This window comes from Grammomys surdaster, unplaced genomic scaffold (genome assembly GCF_004785775.1).
Source record: "Grammomys surdaster isolate TR1022 unplaced genomic scaffold, NIH_TR_1.0 143, whole genome shotgun sequence".
NCBI lineage: Eukaryota > Metazoa > Chordata > Mammalia > Rodentia > Muridae > Grammomys > Grammomys surdaster.
The window spans coordinates 369150-395224 of record NW_021604601.1 but is presented as its reverse complement, the minus strand read 5'-3'; the positions used below and the strand labels follow the sequence as shown (position 1 = coordinate 395224).

Below are 26075 nucleotides of genomic sequence, written 5' to 3'. Positions count from 1 at the left end.
TGTTCAACATTCTTAGTCATAAGAAAAAATGCAAATAAAAACCACTTTAAGATTTCATCTCACAATATCAAGATCAATAAAACAAATGACAGCTCATGCTGGTGAGGATGTAGGCAAAAAACATTCATCCATCACTAGTGACCGTACAAACATGTACAGCCACTGTGGAAGTCAGTATGTCAGTTCTTGAGGAAGATGGGAATAGATCTACCTCAAGAACCTGCTATCCCACTCTTGAGCATGTACCTGAAGGACCTCACATCCTGCTACACAGACATCTGCTCATCCATGTTCATTGATGCTCTGTTTATGATAGTCAGAAATTGGAAACAGCTTGATGTCCATCAAGTGATGAATGGATAGGGCTGGAAAGATGGCTCAGCGGTTAAGAGCATTGGCTGTTCTTCCAGATGTCCTGAGTTCAATTCCCAGTAACCACATGGTGGCTCACAACCACCTGTAATGGGATCCAGTGCCCTCTGTTGGAGGGTCTGAAGACAGCTACAGTGTACTCATAAAATAAATTTTTAAAAAATCTTTTTTTAAAAAAGTGATGAATGGATAAAGAAAATGCAGTGTGTTTATTCAGTAAGGTGTTATTCAGCTGTTAAAAAATTAATTTATGAAACCTACAGGTAAATGAGTGGAGGTGGGAAAAACATCCTCCTCAGAGACACAACCCAGACCCCGAAAGACAAATATTGTATGTTTTCTCTTGTATGTGGGTGTTAGCCTTTAAACTTTCAATATGTGTGCTAGCATCTGAATGACCACCAAGGTTAGGTGTCCAGTAAGTGATTAGCAAGAAGAGGCTCTACCAAGGAAGAGGAAATAGAATATATTGTTATGGAGATGGGAAAGGAAAACCAGAATAGGAGGATAAAAAAAGGACCATGGGGAGAAACAGCTACCAGGTAAGGCCAAAACCAGAATAGGAGGATAAAAAAAGGACCATGGGGAGAAATAGCTACCAGGTAAGGCCATTTGAACTACTACTGTAGAAGCTTCCTAACACATATACATACACGAGAGGAATCAAAATGGAGTCACCAAATGACAGAAGAGACAAGTCCCAAGTAGGCATCCTGTGCCACCGAGTAAAACCTCCAGGGTTGGGAATGGGTTAATTTTATTGCATTATCCGCCCCATGGCGATCCTCAGACATCACGGGCTAATGGTTACCCTCCACATCTTGACGGTAAATCTCTATTATTGAAGACACAACTTATTTATGTCTTCAAATATGAGAAGTTGAGTTGGTGCATAACTAGTAGCACCCCATCCACTAACTAGCGTTCATGACCCTGGAAGGTACTCTTACTAATACCCAGCTGCAAACCTCACAGCCTACAACATGCTTGCAAGATACATGGACTCAGCAGTGGTGCACCTGTTTGGGGAGAAACAAACCACTTTCTGATTTCTTTCAGGCCCATTCGGAGAGATGCCGCTAAAGCGGGGAGAGCCTACAACCAGACAGGTCAGGGGCCTAGTGGAAAACCTTTTACTATTATTCTGTTAAAGGAGCACGGCTGTTAAATGGCTCCTAAAGATGCTGCTATACTCACAGGTCAGTCTCTCACTCAGCTTATACAAGAAAATCTTCCTGCAGTAGATGGAAATTAGCACAGAGCACCTCACATGAATAGTGTGCAGAATATTAGAAATGTTGTAGCACTCGGTCCTCAATAGGATGTCTTTATCACACTCCTCCCCTCAAGGCTCAGGGATCTATGCAGAAGAGGTAGAGAGATTGTAAGAGGGAAACCATGTCTTCCAGATGCAAGAGGCCTGATGTACATATGAACTCACAGAGACTGTGACAACTCATACAAGACCTTCACAGACTGAAGCCAGATGTCATCCCAGCACTGAATGGGGGGACTAGATACAAGGTCCCCCGCACCCATCAAGAAGTTATCTACAAATAAGAGTTGCAGCTAAAGAGACTATCAGTTTTCTCCAACGGAATCTCGCTGAATATATCAATGATCCCCCAGGGCAAGCCCCACACCCAGGAGTGGCTGACTAATGACAAAATAAACCCAATGGTAGTTTTGTGAATGTTTTGTTTAATTTTGCTTTGTTTGGGCACTTTTTGTCTTGTTAATATTTTGGTTGTTGGTTTTGATTTTCATTTTGTGTTTTTGTTGGGGGTTCTTTTTTGGTGTATATTCGTTTTTGTTTTGCTACTTTGAGAGAGAGAATGAATTTAAAGTTGGGTAGGTAGGGAGGTGTAGACAATCTAGGATGATCTGAGGGAGGTGAAAACATGATCAAAATATATTTTATGTAAAAAACATTTTTCAATAAATAAAAATGTATCTGGGAGCCAGAAAAAAAAAAATGGCTCATGGGCTGTCCCTGCAGAGAACCAGAGTTAGTTCCAAGTACCCACATTGGGTATCTCACAACCATTAGTAACTCCAGCTCTAGTAATTCAACAGCCTTTCAGGCTTCGGAAGGCATTCACACTTGGGTGTGCATGCACATAAGCGTGTGCGCGCATACACACACACACACACACACACACACACTATACATATATTATGCATAAATGAAACAAATTAGAAACACATGTCTAACAGAATGCTGATCTAGCATGGGAAAAGCCTCTGGTTTGATCCCAAGCAATGAAAAACAAAAACACTAAAAATAAATGTCCATTTCTTCAAATAAAGAGATTGGAGAGGTATTTGACAAATAGCAAATATACTCTGACAAAATGTCTCCTTCAGATCCTACCTATTGGATATGAAGTATAGATCCAATCTTCAGAGAGTTAAATGTTGTAAGACACAATCGTTTGATAGTATAAATGCATTCACAATAAATGATAAAGTGATGTCTGTAAGTGGGCAAGTAAAGATTTAGACATTATTTATCTGTTCAACAAGTTTTTGTGTCCTTTCTACTCTGAAGAAGTGCTACGAGTGAGTGCTCAGTGTTCATAATCAGGGCTCTTGTGTCCCTGTCAGTACTGGAGAAAGACCCTATACCAGTAATGGGAAATTGACCACCATCTTGAGGGACACCACAGAGCAATGGTGGCATACCTCTGATGGGGGTATCAGACCTTGATGGCTCTTTCCTCCAAGATGGGACAAAAACCTTGATGTAGGTGTGTCCTCTGTCTCTGAACCAGTCCACAGCCAGACGAATTCCCCGGCAAGAGAAGGCTTCTTTATTTCCATGGCTACAATGGAAGACAGAGAAATCTGAGAAGACACGAAAAAGATCCTGAAAGTATCCTGCGCCACAGCCTCAAAACTAAGAGGGGGCTGGAAAAAAGCAAAGTTTAAACACAGTGCGTTCTTCCCCCAGACCATAACTACGGACTAAACCCAGGTAGCTTTCAATCAAGATGCAGGGCTGTGCTCCGGCTGCAGGGGATGGAGGGTAGGAAGTTGTGGGAAAATATTCCAAAGGGTAATCGACCTGTCCACTCTTTAACTGAATTTATAAGAGCCAACACTGAAGGGAGAAAACAAGAAGAATCAACATGAAATAGACAAGACTAGGCATCTGTAGAATTGCTCTCCCTCAGAGATGATTGTATTGGCTCTGCCAGGGCTTCAAAGTCCAAGCAAGGAAGCCAGTGCCTCCCAAATCCCACAAAATACACCAATGTTGCAGAAAGGGAAGGGCTATGTGAGACTATGCTGTATCTTGTCAGCCTCGTAAAAACCATCTTCCTAGCCAGGCATGGGGGACACACATCTTTAATCCCAGCATTTAGGAAACAGAGGAAAGTGGATCTCTGTGAGTTCTGGGCCAGCCTGGTCTACATAGTGAGTTCCAGGCCAGCCAGTGATACATAGTGAAGCTATGTCTTAGAAAAAAGAAATTATCTTCCTTAAGAAGAGGATGATGGCACATGCCTTAATCCTAGTACCTTACCTAGTACACACACTCGGCCAGACCCAACCACCTGTTTCATCAATTTCACAAGTGCACGTCATACTTATATACATACATATGTAGACACATAGACATATATACATATTACATATTGTATATACATCATACATACATACATACATACATACATACATACATACATACGCATGTATGTATATCTACACATACATTTGGTGGATGGAGCAGAGCCCCAACAGTCACACTTTATTTTTTCTCTCAGCCTTTTTCTACCTTCTTAGACAAAAGTTCTTCATGGAGTTACCTCACAGGTATAATGTTACACAAAAGGGAAGTTAGAGAAGAATGTTAATAGTAAGTTCAAAGGAGTGTTTCATTCTATAAGCTCATTATAAGTTCAAAGCAACAGTCTCACATGGCCTTGCTTTATCATGGTGTACACCTGTGGCCTCATCCTTGGACCTGACCTAGAATGAATGCTCTTCCTGGATCAAAAATCTGTCCCAAGCCTATCTCTCTTCTTAGTGCAATTTGTGAAAGCTCATTGTTTTCCTTAGTATGCAGCTTTTACTTACTAGTCTATGAGGAGGGGGTACATTTTATTCCTGATTTTAACTTTATTACATCTTTCTGGCAAAACAGCTAAAATGATCTCCTTAAACTTTCTTCCTAAAATTATCTGAATCAAATCAGGAATTCTATAAAATCATTAATTCATCTAAACAGCATTATTATATGAAAGCACATCTTCATATTGATCTGCAGGAAATTTGCAAAATTTGCTGATGCCCAGGAATCATTAGGTTATGTAATAGTGGCAGGAAAGAAATATCAGCAGCAAGAAGCAATCCTGGCACTGAGTCCCTGGGGTCCATGTCTCTCAGGGTCCACCCATCACAGCCATGCAAAACAGTGGGCCACACTTGACTGCCATAACCCTTTCTCCATGGCTTCTGTCACAGGTCTACTGTTGCCCAGAAGCCAGGAAAAGAGGCAGCCAAGTGCCCTGTGGGGGACTGGTGAAATCTAAAGGCTTCACTTGAAGTTGGTCAGTTCAGGTCATTGGTGTTTTGCTGGAGACAGAGAGAAGTGGCTGGACCTGTGACAGTGTGAGGGGAATCGACAGGCTGAGCCATGGATGTGGCAGCACCCGGCCTCTAGGTCAGACCATTTTCTCTACTTCTCCGTATTCCCTCCAGCTGTTCACTCAGCCACGGGCCTCTTGCAGTCACTATCCTTGTCCTCTCACCGAATTCACGCCTCTTCCTTCTTCCCTGCGGCAGCAGCAACAATATCACACACACACACACACACACACACACACACACACACACACTCCCAGGAGCTCTACAGAACCAAGGTCCCAGGGCCTGACTAGCTTGGTCCCTGATTATTTGTGAAGGCTTACTAAAAACCTGCCGAGTAGATTCATGATGGAGAAGATACCTACCTCATAACCAGCAGAAAGAGGGACATCACAGGCAAAAGGGAGGGTTGCCTGGAAAGACTCTAATACAGCCCTATTCTGGGGACCAGAAACATAGCAATGTGCCCATAAGTCAAAGAGGAAGTACAAGGGACATAGAGACCAGAACAGGAAGAAGCCAGAGGCATCGGATCCATCTAGAGCTGGAGTTGACAGTTGGCTGTGAGCTGCTTGGTGTGGGAACTGAGCTGGGGTCCTCTAGAAGAGTAGCGAGTACTTGGAACTGCTGTGCTGCCTTTCCAGCCTGAGCCAGTTCTTAGAAGGCTGTCCAGAAGCAGTCAGCCCCCATCCAGTTGAAGACCACACTGTTTCCCTAACTGTACTCCATTGTGTGTCCCTGCTGTTTTCCTGGGAGTGTGGGACAGACACAGGTTTACAGAGTGAGAAGGGATGTCTAGGGAAGAAACTAATCTGTAGAACGAAAAGCCAGACTCCCAAAGGATATAAGCTATCTCTGGGAATTTCTTCAGCTTCAGTCGCAGTTAAAGGATCCTGACTTGGCCGGCCAGGTTAGCATTTCTCTCATCAGTCATAGAGGCTGCACTAGGAAGGTTGTCCAAACAGTAGGGATAAGATACCAACCAGATGCCTTGGGAAAGTAGGAGGAAAAGAAAAGCTAGTCCCTACCACCCACCCAGACTGGCTGAAAGAAGAAAGAACATAGTGAGGAGGTCATTCTCTGGGTTCGTCCTGACCCCTTCTCTTTCTGATAAGTCCCTGGAGAAGCAATGTCCAAACTCTCCCCAAACCAGGCTGCCTGGTTTGAAAGTGGTCCATAGTGGAGCTGGAAACAACTCCCCAGACCTCTTGCAGGCTCTAGGCCTGGTAGTTAGTTGTTAGAGAACTAGGGATGGAACAACAGGTCTCTGCTGGAGAGGAATATTTTAAACAATCATTGATTCACACACACCCCACCAAAAGCCAAATGACACTTCTGTAAGAAGTCTTAGAAATTCTTTTTCTAAACAGCACTGGACCACAGCAATCAGCAAGGTCTCCGGGGCAACACAGGCCATGTCCAGAATTGGAGCTTCCGCCCTAGGGAAAGTTGTCTTATAAACCACCAGACATACTCCTTTGAGGACAACAGTGATCAAAAGATGTAACAACTTCTTAGGATAACATCCAGCAGTCTGGAGCTAAAACAGAGGGCCATGTTTTGACCATGACTGCCTTATTTCACATGCCTCTTCCCCCCTCTCCAAATCTTCCTTTATTTAAATCTGAAGTTCATTTCAATACTCTGAGTTTAGGGTCCCTGGGTCTCTTTATCTGTTTCTCTTCTTGGTGCACATTAAGACTGTTTGCTGCTTTCTCCAATTCCTTGTTTCTTTAATTAGCATGTTTCGACAGGTGCCAGTGCTTAGCTATTGAGGCTGCTAAAGCCTCAGATTTTGACCTAAAATTCTCATTACAATTCCAGCTCACCAGGACATCCTGTGGCAGAATATGAGACCCAAGACCTCCTGTCCCAGCTATCACAGGTGGGATCTACAGTGATTATTGAGAAAGGAGTCAGAGCAGGGATGGAACCACAGAGCTAGACCCAGGCTAGACTAGGTGGAAACACCATACAGGTATAGACAAATGTCAGCTCAGCCACTCTCCTTTGTAAAAACTGAGGAAAGATCTGTCCACTAAGGGAAATATAAGCGTACTCTGGGGCTGGAGACATGGCTAAGTGGTTAAGAGCACTGACTGCTCTTCCAGAGGTCCTGAGTTCAAATCCCAGCAACCACATGGTGGCTCACAACCATCCATAATGGAATCCAATACCCTCTTCTGGTGTGTCTGAAGACAGCGACCGTGTACTCACACATATCAAAATTAAGTAAATAATTCTTTTTTAAAAAAGAGCACTCTGGACAGACACCCCCTCCTCCACATTCCCTCCCTCAGGCACACACAGCTCCTGAACAGTCATCCAGCCCCAGTGGAATCTCAGACACAATGGTCACTACCACAATTACTCTGAAAAGTTTCCTCGCTGGGTCCCCTGGGACTCTCAGTGAGTCTGTCTTAATTACTCTGAAGCCATGTAGCATTTGTGTGTGCTCGTTAAACTGATAGACACAGACTTAAAGGCAGGTGCAAATGGCAACCCTCTTTGCAACCTAGATCACTAGTCAGTGAGTTCTGAGATCTGTAGAAGGAGTATGATAGTTGAGACAGCTTGAAATGTCGACAGCAGTAAAAACATAATTGGCTCAAAAACAACTGACAAAAAAAAAAAAAAACAGCTTTCCTTCCCTGATCTTTTGATGGGTATGTTTGGGCAGAGAGAAAAGGAGGAAAACTGAGTCCTGGTAGAGGTCCAGTCAGGAGAGGACAGTCACCCTTGGTCCCTTTCAGAAGGAATGTGTCCACCTGGGCGTTTGCCCTTGTCTTTGCACCAACTCACAAACTTCTAGTACAGGATAGTGCTGGAGGTAAAACACCCGCCAGGGGTGCCCCCTGTAATCCTAGTATTTAGGAAGTTACAAAACAGAATGGTGAGCTTGAGGCTAGCCTTGTCTAACATTGAGTTTCAGACTAGCCTAGACTATAGAGAAAGACCTTTCCTCAAAAGATTCCAAGCACAGAGCCCCAGGACATAGCTCAGTTGTCATGCTTGCCTGGCATGCACAAGGCCCTGGGTTCGTTCCTGGCATCAAATAAGTCAGCCATAGCTGTGCATGACTCTAATCTCAGCACTCAGGAAGCAGAGACAGGAAAATCTTGAGGTAAAGATCGGCTTTGGCTACATTGGAAGTTTGGGGCCAGCTTGATCTACATAAAACCCTGTCTTAAAACAACAACAAAAAAGAAAAGCTGGAAAAGAAGAAAAGGGAAGAGAAGGGAGGAGAGGAGAGGAGAGGAGAGGAGAGGAGAGGAGAGGAGAGGAGAAGAGAGGAGAGGCGAAAAAAGACACCCATGGCTTTGGGGTCTCTTTTTAGGGGAATGGGGACCAGAGTGGAGGCCTAAAGCTCATTTTAATAGCTGTAGAGAGTTCTGTTTACCAGTCAGTGACTCATTTTGTCATTACATTACTCCCTTGAGGAAATGACTTTCACCCCATTTTACCCTTATAGGAAACTAAAGCAGAGAAACATGCCCAGCTCTCTGACCTGGTGATAGCTCTATGAGTCTACCTTTCCCCCAGATCTTTAGGGCCCAGACAATAAAGTCTTGGACATTGAGAATCCTCCCACTTGGAGGAGCTTCCGTGGAGAGATTACCAGACACTGGGAACCAGCCGCCATGAGGCCATGGGAAAGGAAATGAGCCTGGAGGTTTTGAATATTGAGAGGGTAGAAAAGGGAAGTGGTTGGTGTCCAAAGCAAAGTCTGCCGATATGACAACTGTGCCTGCAGCAGTCAGTTAGAGGACTGTCACTTGCACAAACTAGACAATGTAATTACACATGGGGCAGTACTGACTAGTGTCCAAGAATTCCCTGTAGAAGTCAGGGGCTCACAACACGGCCCATGGAGTACAAGGTCACGATCATGGGGTGGGATGACAAAGTTGTCTCTGGCCTCTGAGATAGAAAGGCTATTTGTCCATCCCATTTCTTCTTAGAGGCTCAAACCGGTGGTGTTCTGAATCTGCCCAATGGGAGCTCTAACCCAATTTGGGTCAATGGAAGGAAGGATTACAGGAGCTATCCTGGCTGCCCTGTTCTTAAGGAGGCAGAAATGGGTGTGGATTTGAGTAGAGCCGAAGACTCCAGCCCAGAAGCAAACTCTCACCCTATGTCACACTCAGTGACTAACATTCAGGAGGCCATGGCAGGAATATGAATTTCAGGGCCAGTTTAGGCTACATTCTAAGATCTTATCTTAAAACAAACCAGCCTGGAGTGGTGGCTGCTTTGGAAAGAGAAGGGGAGCGTAAATGGTAGGCTGGAGATAGCGATCATTGGTTGAGTGCAAGCATAGACTGCACACAGCCATGGGTCTCAACACCAGCACCACATCAAACCAAGCACAGAGGTAGCTGTCATCACTCCAGCAGTGAAGGTGGGGGAGCCAGAAGTTCAGGGTAATCTTCTGCTACATAGAGAGGTCAAAGCCAGCCTTGGCTACATGAAGCTGTGTCTATATAAATAAAGTACATTTATTGATGGACATTTGCCTTGAGGTCAGGTGTTTAGAGGACAATTATACAGCTTACAGTGTGTTCTCTCTCCTCTTCTGCTTCATTTGAACACATGTGCATTGGCAGTAACAGAAAGTATCTTGGTAATGGCCCTGCAAATCTCTGGAGAAGGAAATAGGGGCCTGGCATATCCTGTCCAGAGCTGGCACCCTACCCAGAAAGCTGTACTCCACCCAGGAAGCTATTGATGCCAGGACAAAGGCCTGTGGGGATGTGGTTGTCCAGTCTGTGGTCCTTTCCCAGCCCAGATGTAGGTAGAGGGGAGAGCTTCAGAGATGGGAATAGACAGAGGTGATGGAGAGCTGATGGGAAAGAGGTGGTGGTAGCCGTGTAAAAAGCACAAAACCTAGAGCTGGTGTTTTCTTGATCTGTGGCCTTAGGCAAACCATTGCGTTACTAAGATTGTGAATCTTAGCATGTCAGAATTTTTTTTAAGTCTTCTAGCCTGGTAGCAGTGGTGCACACCTTTAATTCCAGCATTCAAGAGGCAGACGCAGGCAGATTTCTGTGAGCTCAAGACCAGCCTGGTCTACAGAACAAGTTCTAGAACAGTGAAGGCTACACAGAGAATCCCTGTCTCGAACCTGCCCTCCACCAAAAAAAGTCTACTTAGTCCAGCTTCTTAAAAAAAGAACATGGTCTGGAACACATAGAGACTCCTCATTTGGTCGAACTGAAAAGCTGGACATGTACTTAGTTAACTTGTGTAGCCATTAATCAATTAATTCCGATGAAGTAAAAGGAAGTGACTTTGAACACTCGGCTCCTCTGTGGTACTAACCACATTCCAAGGTTTCCGTAGCCACACGTAGCAAGTGACTTCCACAACAATGATGAACTCCAGAACTTTCCGCCCTCACAATTACCGTGGACAGCCTTGAGAACAAGTGCTCAGAACTTGGACTTCCAGGCACAGAACTACTCTGTCCTCTGACTCTGGCCTTCTGTTTTCCCATGTTGGCGTAAGAAATGAGGGGGACTGTGGGAGCATCTGAAGCCTGGCTCCCCAGGGCATGGCATGGTGCCCAGGGCCTGGTACAATGAGCATCGTACAGCATTACAACTCAGGATTATCCTTTATTGGACTTGCTCCTTATAGAATGACAAATAAGCTACCAGTACCTCGTGGAGGAACCCAAAGGGCCCTTGTGTTGTTGAAATGAGGAAACAGAAGGCTTTTAAAGTTTCTTATGGGGTAGAGCCACACACTCAGTTCCCTTCTGTATAATGAATCACCATCAGAAAGTGTTCCGTAAATCTCAAACTCCAATGTATCCTGAGCAGATACATCCCCTTTGCTCATAAAAGCCTTCAATCCAGGACCCCGGTCAGTTCATCTGGACTCAGCCATCACCAACAGCTTTGGTCTAAACAGCCTGAAGTACAGTACAGTTGGGAATGCACCACTGGAAACTGGGTCTAACCCGAGTCGAGTGCTGACCTTCTCAAAACCCATCAGGTCCCTTCCCCAGCAGCTGGCAGGTTCAGATACAAGGACAGATGACCCTACTTGAACATTCTATATCAGCACAGGGCAGATGACTTGGTGTATTATCTGTAACTTCTCGTTGTATGTCAGGGATCCCTAACGCTTTGGGGACTGCAGACCCTTTAATTATTTATTAAAAGCTATACGTCTTATCTGCAGAGAAGCAATATTATGTGCACACATATGCCATAAGACATATCATTTCAAGCCATTCATGGCTTTGAAAGTAGATGGGCTCCAGATCCAGGCCTGCAGGAAAAACAAAATAAAAAAAAAGTAGATTCTCCATCAATTCTACAGACACCTGGATTTTAACTCAAACGCTCCTCTCAGACTTCTGTGCTCCAGAAACAAAAGCATATGACAGCATGTTGTTATGAGCCATCAAAGGACAACAGGTGTTAGCCTATAGGGAACATCTGGAACATAACTTCCCAACAGTTGGGGGGGGTGGAGGGGGAGCAAGCCTTGCTACCAAAAGTCAGGCTACTGTTTTCTATAAGCAAAGGCATGGGCCACCACAGGCTCCAGAGGATGGAAGGATCGCCAGTTGTGGAAGTGGTCCCTGCCAACAGTGGCTACCCTTGTTATAGATTAGGGATAAAAAGACACCAAGGCTTCAAGCTCTACCCTGTTCCCCCAGAAGCAGACAGCAGCCTCACCTCTCAAAGCAGAGGGCAGCAATGTCTGGGATCCTGTAAACCTCAGAGGAGAGGGACCTCCTAAGAGCATCTTTCTGGGGTTAATAAAATTTTGTGTTCAGGAACTGGAGAGATGGCTCAGCAGTTAAGAGCACTGACTGCTCTTCTAGAGAACTGGAATTCAATTCCCAGCACCTACATGGAAGTTCACAATGGCCTGTAACTCCTGTTCCTGGGGCTCCAACACCCTGACACAGATGTACATGCAGTCAAAGCACCAATGTGCATAAAATAATTTTTTTTAAAAATCTGTGTTCTGTAGGTAATGAGACACCAGTTTGAGTTTCCACCCTGAATTTTCTATAAAGGGGGGGCTCTCTGTGGTCATCTTTTTCATGGCTAAGGATTTGGTTGGCCCTGGAAACAAACTCCCCCTGGAGGGCACAGTAGAGGGACAGAGAATATGCATACACCTCCTCTGTGCTCTTAGAACTTGGCCTTTGGAAGAAATTAATTACAGTCTACAGTCAAGGAATTGTTATATTATTTGTGCTTTTCCCTAGGATTCAAGGAGCAAAGAGGGGTAGGGTTCTGTGTGTGTGTGTGTTTGGGGGGGGGTTATTTCGTAGACAGAAAGTATAGGAAAACACTTAGACTTTGACACATTCTTTGCAGTGAGTCTGGCTTCTGTTTGTAATCCACACAGATTAAGTATGGAAAGACAAAGTTGACCACAGTGGGAAGGATGGGGTAGCAGTGCTAGTACTGACTGGATTGACCTAGGACACTTCATAGTCATGCAGTCATGTACAGATAGAAGGTGTGGTTTCAGTTTGAATTCCAGACTGCAGCAGAGTTCCCTCCACTCCCCCACCAAAAATAACCCCTCCCTCACAAGGTCTCTAGCATCCTTTTTAACAGTGTTCTCTGATCCCCAGGGAGAAAACACCATCCTGAAGTAGTCTGTTTGCGATATGACCATTCTGGTATTTCCTCCCAAACTCGGGTAACTCATGCCATCTTGAGGGCTAACATGGGCTTTGATTTGTGTGGTGACACCTTACATTCAGACCCTCTTTCAATTACTGCCTGGCAAGCTTTGTCCAGACCACGCAGAAGCCAAGCACCTCTTCCCCTGCACTTTCTAAGGCTGTTGGAACATATTGAACATTTTTTATTATTATTATTATTATTATTATTATTTACACTTGCTGATTGGTGAAAGGTCAGAGGACAGCTAGCATGACTCTCCATTTTTCCTTCCATCATGTGGTCTCAGGGAGAGAACTCAGGTCATCAGATTTGGCAACAAGTGTCTTTATCAGCTGAGCCATCTCACTGGCCACTGGATTCTTTCAAGCCCCTGTCCTGGATAGTTTACTCTCAACTTGACAAGGTAGAGTCACCTGACTGGGGGAAACCACAATTTAAAAAATGCCTCTATCACACTGGTTTATACTCAAGTTTATGGGGGCATTTTCTTAATTAGAGATTGAAGTGGAGGGTTCAGACCATTGTGGATATTGTCATCCTGGGTAAGGGGTCCTGGTGTGTGTTTTTTAGAAAGCAGGCTGAGGAAGCTGTGAAGAACAGACCAGTAAATAGAATTCCTCCTTGGCCTCTGTTTCAGTTCCTGTCTCCAGGTTCCTGCCCTGAATTTCTACTTTGGCTTCTCCTGATGATGGACTGTAACCTGAAAGCCAATTAAACCTTTCCTTCCTGAATTATTTTTCCTCATGGTGTCTCACCACAGCAATTGAAATGGCGTAAGTAAGGATTGTCTCTTTAACACCTCAGAGAGCAAGATGTCATGGGTTTCCCATCTGCTGCCGAAAGGGGGCTCGAATGCACAGTCCCTGGCAGGAGCCAGAGGCTCCATCACCCCTTCTACCCTTGTGGCGGCAAACCAAGCAGATTAAAAAAAAGAGAGAGAGAGAGAGCATATGCTCTTAAGGCACACCATGCTGGGCATGTGGGGACAACCACTGGGCTGGACCATTCCAAACTTCTGTCCTAGAGTGCCAAATTCAAAGTGAGTTCAAATCCCTTGGGGGGGTTGGGGGGAGAGCTTCGGATGCTTGTTGACACGTTTGGAGCCGCTGATAACTGCTTTTCGGAATTCCTACTCAGCTTTTAAAAGGGGAAGTACGAGTATTTATAGCTGCGAGTGAGCTATTTCCCATGACTCTGCCCTCTGCCTGCCTGTAACTAAGCCAAGTTTGCGCAATGCCCTCCTCACCCAACACTGAGCGTGGAATCTTGGGAAACTGGGCCACAGCAGAGCTTTGCCAAGTCAGGCACAATAACCACACATGCCATCAAGCTGGAATCCCTACACACAACGAAGAGGCCAAGTTTCAAAGACTGACCTGGCCCTATCTGCAGCTCAAGGTGGGAGGAGAGACCCTAGGGACTCTCCTTTCAGCCTTAACATGGAAACTGCAGCCTTGCTTCACCACCCGCCACAAGCAGAGGGCTTTGAACACTACCTAAGCACTTCTCATCTTGTTCTCACACCCAAAGGGAGTCAGTGGAGATCTACTGGCCTGCTCTGCACAGAGAGGAACCGAGTATTCTCGCCTTTCCAGAATAACACAGCTGGCTGGGGACATACTCCAAAGAAGGAGCCCTCTTTGCCAGCATCTAACCCTGGGCACCAGCCTATCACTGGCTTCCTTCCTTCTGAAGAAAGCTGCTCTTCCTGGGAGCATGGTCAGCATCAACTTGCTGAGCTCGCTACAGCAGGAACTTTTTCTAGCCACCCCTCTAGGAAGGGTTGATTCCGTGTCACAGAACCAGAAAGCAATTTGCCTCGTTCACACAGCTTCCAAGATATAGAACAAGGTTTGAAAGTCTGATCTAAAGGAAAGAAAGAAAGAAAGAAAGAAAGAAAGAAAGAAAGAAAGAAAGAAAGAAAGAGGAAAAGGAAGAAAGAAAGATGGAAAGAAAGAGAGAGAGAAAAAAGAACCTAACAAACTAAAATTAGAACTAGCATTTGATGTAGCTATACCGCCTCTGGGTATATACCCAGATGAATCTTAATCAAGCATAGCATCGACACACATTCACAACCGTCTTTACCGAAACCCTCTTCACAGTATTTGGGTTATAGAGTCGGTCTAGATACCCATGCCTTTGCTTATTGAGAACAGTAGCGACTTTGGTAGCAAGGCTTGATTTCCCCTCGCCCCTTCCCCCTCCCCCATGGGCAGTGCATGTGACATACACGTATGACTATGTCATCAGGAAACCTATTATTTTCTACAATAGTTCTTAAAAACTCATCCATTGGTCTTAAAACTCTTTGAGTCAAACCACAGAGAGAAAAATGTTTCCCAGGACTCCAGATAACAAGGTCTCTGGCCCCAGCACTCAGTAAAAAGATGAAGGAAACCAAAGATGCTACCTCATAGCCACATTGCTGCCATCGATCACTATGGGCCGCAGGAAGCTGGCTGGATCTCCGCCAGCCTCTTCTAGGCCTGGTCCCAGGCCCTGTGGGGCAGAGTCTCGGACCCCACAGCATCCCCGGGGCATCAGCACTACCCCGGTGCCGTTGGCTGGATCCTCCTGGCCCCTTGGGCGGCTGCCGGTCTGGATCAACTCTTGTAGCACGTCATTGACCAAGGCACTGTCACCCAGTTTGCCCAGCACCCTGACCACGTCCTCCTGGCTGTAGCCCAGTTTCTGGAAAAATTCCATCTTGCTCCGACGCTCCATATCGTGCCAACTGTTGCCTCGTCTGGCTCCTGCCCCGAGCTTCCTCCTGGTAGAGCTTCACATGTATGAGCTGCAAAGAAAAAGCAGTAGTCAGGTGTTTGCTGAGCAGCCTGGCAGCCAGGCCATCGGGCGTGAAGAGCGTGCTGCGCATGCTCCTCCCTCGTGGTGTTATCTATCAGGAAATCAAGTGGCTCCAGATCCCCTTGGAAATTGTCAGTTGCTTGGTGTGGCTGACAGGCCACCAGAGCAATCCTGCCTCTTTTAGTGTATTCTCTGATGTCTTTGTTCCTGTGTGCCTGTACAGGGAAAGCTAGCCAGGAGCCAGGGTGGCAAGAGCCGAGTAGGACACCAAAACAGGCAAACCTTTTTAGAGACTCTGTTAGGAGCAAGATGCCATCCACTCAGATTCCTGGACTGAAGTGGTTAGCACCAATACCTCCGGGTGTCACAGTATTTGGAGAAAGAACCTTTCAAATCAGGTCGTTGGGGGCACAGTTTCACCCTACAGCAGATGCTCTACAAGAAGAGACAAGACACTTTAGACACATGTGTGCACACATACAAATGAGCTTAGGAGGATGGAGGGACGGACCTCTGTGGTTGTGAGCAGGTTAGGGAGTGAGACCTGGGAAGGAACCAACATTGTTGACTCCTTGATCCCGAACTTGCAGCTTCCAGGACACAATGACTTTCCATTGTGTCATCCCTCACTTCCCAAGATGGCTACAGCGGTCCTGGTGGTAGAAATCCTGGCAGGCAGTATAAGCTGCTGGCTCACCCACAAGAGAACACTCACAGAAGGGAGCCCCTCCCAGAAAGGCAAGGCTACCCAGGAACCCAACTCTGCACACTACCTCAATGTACTGATTCTGCTCACACTTAACCTTAAAAATAAGCAATCTGGACTCATATTTGGCTCTTCCCCTGGGGACATCCAGCATGGCCTGTCACGCCTCCCTGTGTTGGGGTGGCAAGGACAGTTGTGTTCAAAGGGAGGAAATGGGAATATTGGGACACACTGAGACTCTCTGCTAGTCACAGAAACTTGACACCACATTTAAAAAGGCAGAGGTGATCATGTAGACATAGTAACCATAAAGGAGTCAAAGGACACAGAAGTAGAAAGGACGTCTAGAACACCTCCAGAGCCTCCTATGCAGGCCGTTTGTCTGCACGACTCCAGCATTTTCTCTGTGCACCTACCTGCATTTAATAGAGTCACACAGATGTGGTCTTAGGATTGTCTCTGGCTTATTGCTGCATGCACGATGCCATGCTGTACGTATCATTAGCTAGCAGCTTGCCTTTTTCCTTTAAAACTCACCTTGAACATCTTGTCTAGCCAGTTTCCTTGATCTGGCTGCTGTATGCCCAGAATCAAACTTGATGGCGAATGAATGAATGAATGAATGAATGGTGGTCTTTAGGGTTAACCACATGCCGAATGATGCAAATTTAGTCCATCTTCTATTTTTCACTGTTACAGATGCTGCTTACTGAAGACTCTCGTGCATGCTCCTTTCACTGCCCCGCCCCCTTCCCAACGCTATGGATTCCTCACCGTTCCAACCCATTCTTCTGTCAATCCTTGACAGCATGTGAGCGTCTGTGCTAGCCTCCCACTTAGCTGTCACATGCTTTTGAAGACCTGTCCTTCCAGGGCAGGAACAGGGACAAAACTAACTAGATCAGAGCCTGCCAGGCGCAGAACGTTTCAAATACAACCTTTTAGACAGAGAGACCTCTACTGCTGCCCTAACACGCACACTCCCACTTCACCTCTGCACAAGCTCTCTGGCTTGGACCCAGAATTGTATTTTTAACAAAAATCTGACCATATTTCCATCTACCCCAGCCCCTAGTGACTACAGAAAGGATGCCAAGTTCCTGAGCAGGCAGAACAGCTGTGTCACCCTGTGGCTCTGACCTCGGCCACCCCGCTACCTACCAGTGGCTCAGCTAGCCCTTACTCAGAGTGAAATGACTCTCTTCCGAGTATCTAACTATTCCAGAATGTTTTCAAACGATGTGCTTTCCTCTGTTTTGGTTTGGCACTTTAAATTTCAGTGCACATACCAGTCAGAGGAACCATTAGGGACTCTACAGACCTAACAAGAACTTGGCCACGCCATCTGCCACAGCACATCACCCTTGCACTCCCTCACGGCGATTATCATTTAGTCTTCTCAAGAGACTCGACCATCCTGGCCCGTCTGCCTCAGAGTCACCGTCTCTTAGCGACACCTGGCATAGCTAGTTCAATAGTTTTATTTTTAATGGATGGTGGGCCGGGGTTTTCCTCTGATGGTCTAAGCTGGGGTTTTCCTCTCTTCCCACATGTTTTTGCTTGAGTTGTAAATCTCAAAGAACAGCATCCTCTAGAGGCCCCAAAGGAGACACTCCGATGTCCCCTTTGATTCCTGACTTCCACATCCAGCCGGTCATTAACTCTGTTTCCTGGACACCTTGAGTACCCACCCTAACCTCCACACACACTAACACTGTCCCATCCTCTCGTTCCATGGAGCAAGCTCACTGATTATATACTCACACTGGCTCCACAGAAACAAAACAAAACAAAACAAAACATGATCTAATCTCAACCTGCTCCTAATCTACTCTGGAAAGCAGCCCAAAAAATTTAAGTCATAAACCCAAAATAAGCATCATTGGTTGTTTGGGGTTTGGCTTTTTGTTTACATTTGAATGTGTGTCTGTGTGTATGTATGTCTATGTCTATGTGTGTCTATGTATATGTGTCTGTGTGTGTATCTGTGTGTGTATGCCCATGTATTTGTCTGTATGTCTACGTATGTGTGTGTCTATGTCTGTGTGTGTGTCTGTGTGTGTGTGTATGCCCATGTATATGTCTCTGTGTGTATATGTATGTGTGTATATGTGTGTATGTCTGTGTATGTCTGTGTGTGTATGTGTGTGTATGTCTATGTGTGTGCCTGTGTGTGCCTGTGTGTGTATATGTGTGTGTGTATGTCTGTGTGTATGTCTAACAATTGGTTAGAAAAATGTGCTTCCTGGAGCTAGAGAGAGGTCGCAACAGTTAAAAGCTCTTAAGCGATCTTGCAAGGTAACTGAGTTCAGTTCCCAGCAGCTACATGGTGGCTCACAACCATCTCTCATTCCAGTTCCAGGCAATCTGATGCTTTCTTCTGGCCTCTAAGGGTACCAAGCATTCACTCGGTGCACATACATACATGTAGGCAAAATACTCATAAACATAAATAAATCATATATATATATACATATATATATATACATATATATATGTATATGAAAAATGTGCTTTCAAGGCACAGATGAGGAATGATGTATCTCCTTTTGAAAGATATGGAAGGACAGTCCAGGCCCATCAGGCAAAGGTGATCTCCATCAAGTCTAATGAGCTGAGTCTGGTCCCCTGAGAGAATCAACTTATGTAGGTTATCCACACAGAATCAATAAATAAACATAAAAATGGTGTCAGGAAAGGCCAGAGAAGTCCTCAGAAGATGGTGAGGCCTTCTGAGTGGACACCACCATTTCAACATGCAGTTGGCCCCACCCCACTCCAACATCGATAATGCTAAACCACTACTCAAAGATTCAGTGTTTCTCCAAACTTCCACATTCCTCCACCCTGCACAGAGTAAAGGTCAAAACTCATCCACAGGAGAAGCAGGACCTCACAGCCCTACTCTACCCCCTATCCCTGAACTGCGTGACCCTGGTCCAGCCTCGCCTCTCTATGTCTAGTGAGCAGTTCTTCTTGTGGGACCTAGGGCTAGAGTCCAACTCTGGACCAAACTTCACATAGGAAAAGGACCCTCACCTCACACTTAAGTGGGGGATCACTCACTGCCCCTCAAGGCTCCTCCTCTATCTGGAACACCTGTTCTCTTCACAGGCTAAGTCTACTGTTACATTTTCTGGACACTTCCATGAGCATTTCACCCCTCAGTACTATGCACTCCTGCACTTATTTCAGAGAGAAAGGAAGAACAGAAAGATAACAGAGGAGATAGAAACATTCATGTTCCCAGCTGGGTGTGGTGGTGCATGCCTTTAATTCCAGCACTCAGGAGACAGAGGCACACAAATCTCTGTGAGTTCTAGGCCAGCCTGGTCTACAGAGTGAGTAACAGGACAGTCAGGGCTACACACACAAAGAAAACCCTGTCTTGAAAATCTAAAACAAAATTAAAGAAACATACATGTTTCCACTGTGGCTTTTCATGGTTTCTATATCATTTTTATGAACTCTTACTTAAACTTCCTGTTTCTCTTGAGAAAACAGTCTGGATGTAAACCTTCTCCTTTCATGACTGGGGAAACAGAGGCTACATAGCTAGTAAGTAGCAAAGAGTGACACTAATAAGTTCCAGAAATAACTTGTTATTTTGAGTCATGTGCTCAGTACAGAGGTAGCGCATACCGATTGCAGAAATGAAAAAATTAAATCTCCTCTGAGTGGCTTCCCTTCAGCCTCAAAGGAGCTTCTCTGTGAGGGGCCCTCTGTTTATTTTGTAACTACTACTAGGTGGGACAAAAGCAAGAACACCTAAAACAAAAAGACTTGTGCCAGACGGGGTGAACAGGCAGGCAGCTGTATGGCCTTCCCTCTGGCTGCTTCTTTCTAGGGAGCCAGCAAGTCATCTGCCACAGAGTCTTTTCTGAGAAGACTTTGAAAAGGTACGTGTGCCACCAGACAGCTGTTTTTAGACAGCTGTTAGTTACAAAACTAACGGAGAATTCACCTACTTCAGAAAATAATTCTCCCTCGGGACCTTAACAGCAACTTTAGTTCCTTTTAACACAAATGATTTCTAAATAAGGGAGGAACCAGGGGTAGGGGCCTCCTCTCAGAAGCCTCTCCACTTTGATGAGCTCGTCTCTGAGCTGTTAGCTCTCAGTTGCTTAAGTATGACCTTGCTATTTTTAAAATCTTAGGGTCTGAACAGCTTCATCTAAATTTTCTTCCTCAATCTTGACTGGAAGTCCCAGACAGCCCAGAAAATTAGTGACAAAATCTTACAGATTTCATCATGAGACCTCAGAAGGGTCAGCCTCCCGATCCTCCCTCCCTTAGGACTAATGGCAGACACAACTGTCCTGTGTCCCTTCTAAAGGCAGCAAACCCAGGTTTGAAGATAACCACGTGGAAAGTCTGCAATCTCTGCCTGGAAGAGCCTCTGGGGAGAGACTGACACGAGAGGAAAGGGAAGGATGAAGATGTCAGAGAAGCAGTCCCCCTGTGTACAGCACTGCCTCTTTATGAGGGGCTGCCTCCTACAGTGTGAAAACCCCAACCTCCTTTTGAGGTGGAAAGTGCAAGTCTGTTCCTCATGTGGTGGTTTATGTGAGGAAACGGAGGGAAAGAGCCTTTAGTGACTTGCCTATGGTGCTGAGAGCTACTAAACGGTGATATTTGTCATCCAGACCAGAGAGCCCCCTCCGGTGGCCACCTGTAGTGCAAACCCATGTCACTGATTCCCCAAGTGACTCATTAGGTACCCTGTCCTGGCCCACAGGACACATGAAGTTAATCACAACAGTGAGGAGACAGTCAGCCTGGTCCTAGCTTCTCAACAACTCCATGAAGTTTGGTGAGTCAGCACAGATTTCCAGTCCCTCAGTGGAGGGATTTGTTCTGGTTTGGTTTTGTCAGAATTTAAGGAAGTCACAGAGGATCTAAGATTTCATCCCACAGGGCTGATTGTTTTTCCTGCTCACTTCTGCCTTTTTAAAATTTAATATTAATAATTTAATATTAATAATAATTTTAGAATTTGTAATTTTAAAACATATTGTAAGGGGCTAGGCCTGTATTTTAATAGCAGGGTGCTTGCCTGGCATGCACAAGGCCCCATTTAAACCATACAGCTCATAGTTCTGTATGGGACTATTTGTTCACCCATCTCCAGACCTCTCCATCCCTTGAAATCCATGCCCCTGAGCCCCTCGCCACCACCCTGGCCCTAGCTAGCAGCCTCTTTCTGCTGCCTCCATGAATTTGGCCAACAGGAGTGGAATCACATAGCACGTATCCTCTGACACTATGTGTTTTACTTAGTGTAATGGCCTCAAGCTCCAACCATGCTGTGGTGTGTGTCGGAATATTCTTTCTGTTTGAGGCAAAATCATAACCCATGTGAATTATGAATCATAATCCATATGTTGTATGTGTTCACTCATATGGGCTACTTCAGCTGTCTTTTGGCTACTGCCACTCAAGCTGCTATCTATGAACATGAGCGTTCTGGCTTGGACTCTTGTTTCCTCCTCAAACTTACCCCCCCCCCCACTTCTCGCTGCTGCTATAGGTAACTTACAGGTATGCTGGAAGCATTTACAGCCATGGTCTTATCTGTGTGCCAGGTCCATATTAGCTACGTTTGGCCTGGAAGAAAACTCCCTTATCTTGGGTGACAAAGCGTGGGTTTCTAGTCCTACAAAGAATTAGCCAAATCAGGCTAAGACCGGTCAATCTCTTCATCAACTCTGAGGCTGCTGCCAAAGCTCCCGATCTCTCTCAAACCTAGAAACTAGACACGGCCAAACCAATGTCTAGACTGGTAGACACTTTAGTGAGCCTGGAAAGAGTAAAGCAATGTCCACTCCTGAGCTCCACACCATTCAGCATTGTCACCGAGCCAGCAGATGGAAGGAAGGTTTACTTCACTTGGTGGGATTAATGCCCATTCTCCCCCGACACACATAACAATCCTAGCTAAAATTAAGCAGACACTGCATTGAAAGGCAGTTAAAGACGCTTACCGAATTTCCGTAATTTGAACACCTAATACAGCTTCTCAGGTGTGAGAAGCCAGAGTGTTCAGGGCAGTCCTCACTCACACACCTGGCTCTAGCATGCCCTTCTCCCATACCCTTGACTGAAGTCTGTACTGTGCCTGCCACGTTAACTGATAGCAGGGCACAAGCACTCACCAGCAGGGTGTGTCCCTCAGGCTCTCACAGCAGACTTGGCCCAGCTGCCTGAGCCTCCACAGTGACCCTCTCTTTTCAGCTAGGGAGTGCTCCAATCCCTCAGGAGTTGCTGGAGTCAGAGGAGGGCAGAGAGCCCAGGCCACACCCCTGCTAGAAGCCGATCCATCCCTACGCTCCACTTCCTGCGTGCAAGTCACGTTCAGCTGCAAAAGGTACTTACACTTTGTGTGAAGAAAAAAAAAAAGGAAGAAGGCAGCGAGAGGTAGGAAGTTCACGCCTCCGCCCCAGTCAAATCAAAGTACAGCAACTGTGCAAAACAAACACCTCCTCCTCCCGGGACAGCCAGGAGTCCAAGCGGAAAAAGCACCAAGAGTTGGAGGGTGAGAACAGCTGCTAAGTTCCCACTCCAGGTGGCTGGGAAGCCCATCTGCTTGAAGATGCTCCTAGGGGATGTGATGCCCAGACCACAGACTGTCAGGGGAAGCAGAAAGGACAAAGACTCCTACAAGTAGCTCATGGAACTTGGACTGGGAGGATTCTACCAGTCATTCACAAAGCCCGGAGTCCCAACACACAATGACCCCCTGTGAAAAGAGGCTCAGCATCTCTCTTTACTGTCTTCCTACGTGGAGTGACAGCTTTCTCTAACTGAGGTCAAGTCTGATCCCAAGCCTACACAATGCATCACACAGCCGCTATCCATAGAGCAAGGACAGAGAACAGACTCAGGAGTCGGTTTCCTGAATTTGGGGTGTTTCACAGCAATGCAAAAAAGAATTTCATAGCAGCCCACCTCCCACCAGATAACACCCCTAACAATGACTTGCTCAAGGACATAGCCGGGGAGTCAAGATGAGGTCTGAACACAGGACTTGGTTCTGAGGAAGTAAGAATGGCCTGGCTTTCACCCGGGTGATGGAAATTAGAACTCGGGTCCTCCTGTTTGCACAACAAACACTCTTAACAACTGAGTCATCTCTCCAGCCCTTCTTTTATGTCTTTTGAAACATAGTCTTTGTATGTAGTCTAGGTTGTCGTTGGAACATGCTATGCTTAGGCTGGCCTTGAACTCAGTCCGCCTACCAGTCAGCCTCCCCAGTGCTGAGATTAAAGGTGTGAACTACCATGCCTAGCCTTGAAAGCTATTCTCTTAGGTCCAAGACAACTGGTCTTAGAAGCTCTAGGAAGACTATCAAGAGGGACCCGGGATGTGGGATATAAACATCTGGATTTGTAGGCCATTGAGATTCTGCAGCAGTTAAAGGCACCCATGGCCGAGGCTGGGAACCTGTAATTCCTAGGACCCACATGTGGAGAGAGAGAACTCATTCCTGCAAGCTGTCCTCTGACCTTGACATACACAGTGACCGAGTACACACATGCCCACACATGCTCATGCACATGTACACACATAAGTAACTAAATGGAATAGACATTTTAAAAGAATTCTGGGGTTGGGAGGTGGTGGCACATGCCTTTAATCCCAGCATTCAGGAGGTAAAGGCAGGCCTCTGTGAGTTTGTAGACAAAGGCCAGCTTTGTCTACAGAGCAAGTTCCAAGACAGCCAGGGCTACACAGAAAAACCCTGTCTTTTTTTGTTGTTTTTTTGTTTTTGTTTTTTTGTTTTGTTTTGTTTTTTGTTTTTTTTTCGAGACAGGGTTCCTCTGTGTAGCCCTGGCTGTCCTGGAACTCACTCTGTAGACCAGGCTAGCCTCGAACTCTCGAACTCAGAAATCTGCCTGCCTCTGCCTGCCAAGTGCTGGGATTAAAGGTGTGTGGCACCACCACCTGGCTGAGAAACCCTGTCTTAAAAAACAAACAAACAAGCAAGCAAGCAAACAAACAAACAAACAGAATTCTGCTGTGTGGCCATCCCTGGGTCAACAGCACTTCTGAAGAGTATGAGGCCAAGTGAGAAGCGTCAAATTATATCTCAGAAAAGATGATGGTGGGTGGCCAGATGGGTCAGCAGGTAGACGTACCTACTGCCAAGCCTGGTGCCTTGAGTTCTGTCCACAGGACCAACATAATGGAAAGAGAGAATGGCTCCCTTAAGTTGTCCTGTGACCTATACTCTTGTCATGTCACATGTGTACCAATATACATACATACATACATAATACATACATACACACACATATGCACATGCACATACACATGCACATATACATGTACATGCACATACATATGTGCATGCATATACATATATACTCACATATGCGAAAACTCAAACATACACACACACACACACACTAAATCTTAAAAATTATTAGTAGACTGTGCCTGGAGAGCTACCTCCTCCATACATGTGCATGCTTTCACACACAGATGCACACACATGAACAAAAATGATGGTGTCAGCAGGGCAATGGTGGTACATGTCTTTAGTTCCAGCACTTGGAAGGAAGAAGCAGGCAGATTTCTGAGTTCAAGGTCAACCTGGTCTACAAATTGAGTTCTAGGATAGCCAAGGCTACACAGTGAAACCGTGTCTCGTGGCCAAAATATTTCAGTGCCTTAATTCCTGGAGATACCGTTTTGGCTGGAAAACTTGACATTCAGTTGTCTTTGTTGAGAGAACTGCCTACCATATGATCCCTTTAAACCTGGACTGGGTCCACCCATTGTGCTTCAGCTGCCATCACTGTTGGCCTAGGAAAGAAGTCCCATCGGTTTGGGAGACTTGTTATCCATTGGAAGGAGAAACAGTTACAGTGTCATTCACTCCAAACAGAGTTCTGCCTAAACCAGGAGAAGAAAGGGCAGCCGCTTGCACATGAAGAGTCTGGGACTCCATCTTCAGCCTCACGAACATCAGTCAACCAAATAAGAAAAGGAGAGGAGATTGTAGCCTTGCATAGGTGATTGGCCATGGGTCTACACCCCACAAACACAGTTGCTGAGTCCTGAGCAAGCCTCTCTCCCTTTCCTCTTCTGCCTGGTCTACCCCAAGGCTATTTCTGTCTATTTCCTGCTTTTTTGGTAACACTGAGATCTGTGCCATTAGGAAGTGGCCCCATAGGGTGTAGGTATGTGTGGACAGACCCTGACCACAGAGGGAGGATAACATGCAGGTAGGTAACACGAACACAGAGCCCTGGAAGCCCAGGATTCTCGATTGCCTGCTTCCTTCCATCTACAGCTCCAGTGGACACCAGACTTAGAGGGTGTTTCCTGAGTGACCTTAAACTGCATAATACAGTGGGGATAAAGTCGCGGGACAGAAAGAACTCTTCTCGGCTTTCCATGAATGTGTTCACCAGAGGCAGATGGGAGTCTCCAGTCTCCAAACAGTCTGCCGACTTGTGGGTTTCTGAGCCATTCTGCTTTTTGCCAAACTCACACATGAGAAAGTGTTTGTCAAAACCACCTCAGCTTTTCTTCCCTTACTGCGAGGAGCTGTAAGAACAGTTCCCCCACAGTGGCCTGTTATCTTATGGTGTTCCTTTACCTTTTGGTTCATATTATCGTTCATGTTATTGAGGCCTTGTGTGTTTTGTGTATGCTGTAGATACCTGTTCAGTTTTGTATGCAACTTTTAACTTGTTTATCATGTTTTGAGGTGTGCAGACATTTACTTTTCAGTAAATGTATTGGCTTTTCCTTCATAATTTACACTTTGTATCGTCTTTACCCTGGGATTGAAATGACAGTTTTCTCTCAAGCTATAAAGGTTTTTATCATTACATGTGTGTGTGTGTGTGTGTGCGTGTGTTTATACTCATGTATGAAAGTCAGAAGACAGTTTACAGAAACTGTTCTCTTCTACAATGTGG

At 45.7% G+C, this 26075-nt stretch overlaps 1 protein-coding gene across 1 annotated transcript in view; it reads right to left on the bottom strand.

The window, feature by feature from the left end:
• The window catches only part of Zc3h12d (zinc finger CCCH-type containing 12D), a 35277-nt gene extending 12783 nt beyond the window's left edge, over positions 1 to 22494 (bottom strand). The window contains exons 1-3 of the mRNA XM_028764349.1: positions 22299 to 22494; positions 15043 to 15426; positions 3058 to 3197 (exon numbers count right to left, since the gene is read on the bottom strand). Coding sequence (XP_028620182.1) covers positions 3058 to 3197; positions 15043 to 15356 — 454 coding nt within the window. The 5' untranslated portion in view covers positions 15357 to 15426; positions 22299 to 22494. The remainder of the gene's footprint in view (positions 1 to 3057; positions 3198 to 15042; positions 15427 to 22298) is intronic.
• Between the last annotated feature and the right edge of the window lie 3581 nt (positions 22495 to 26075).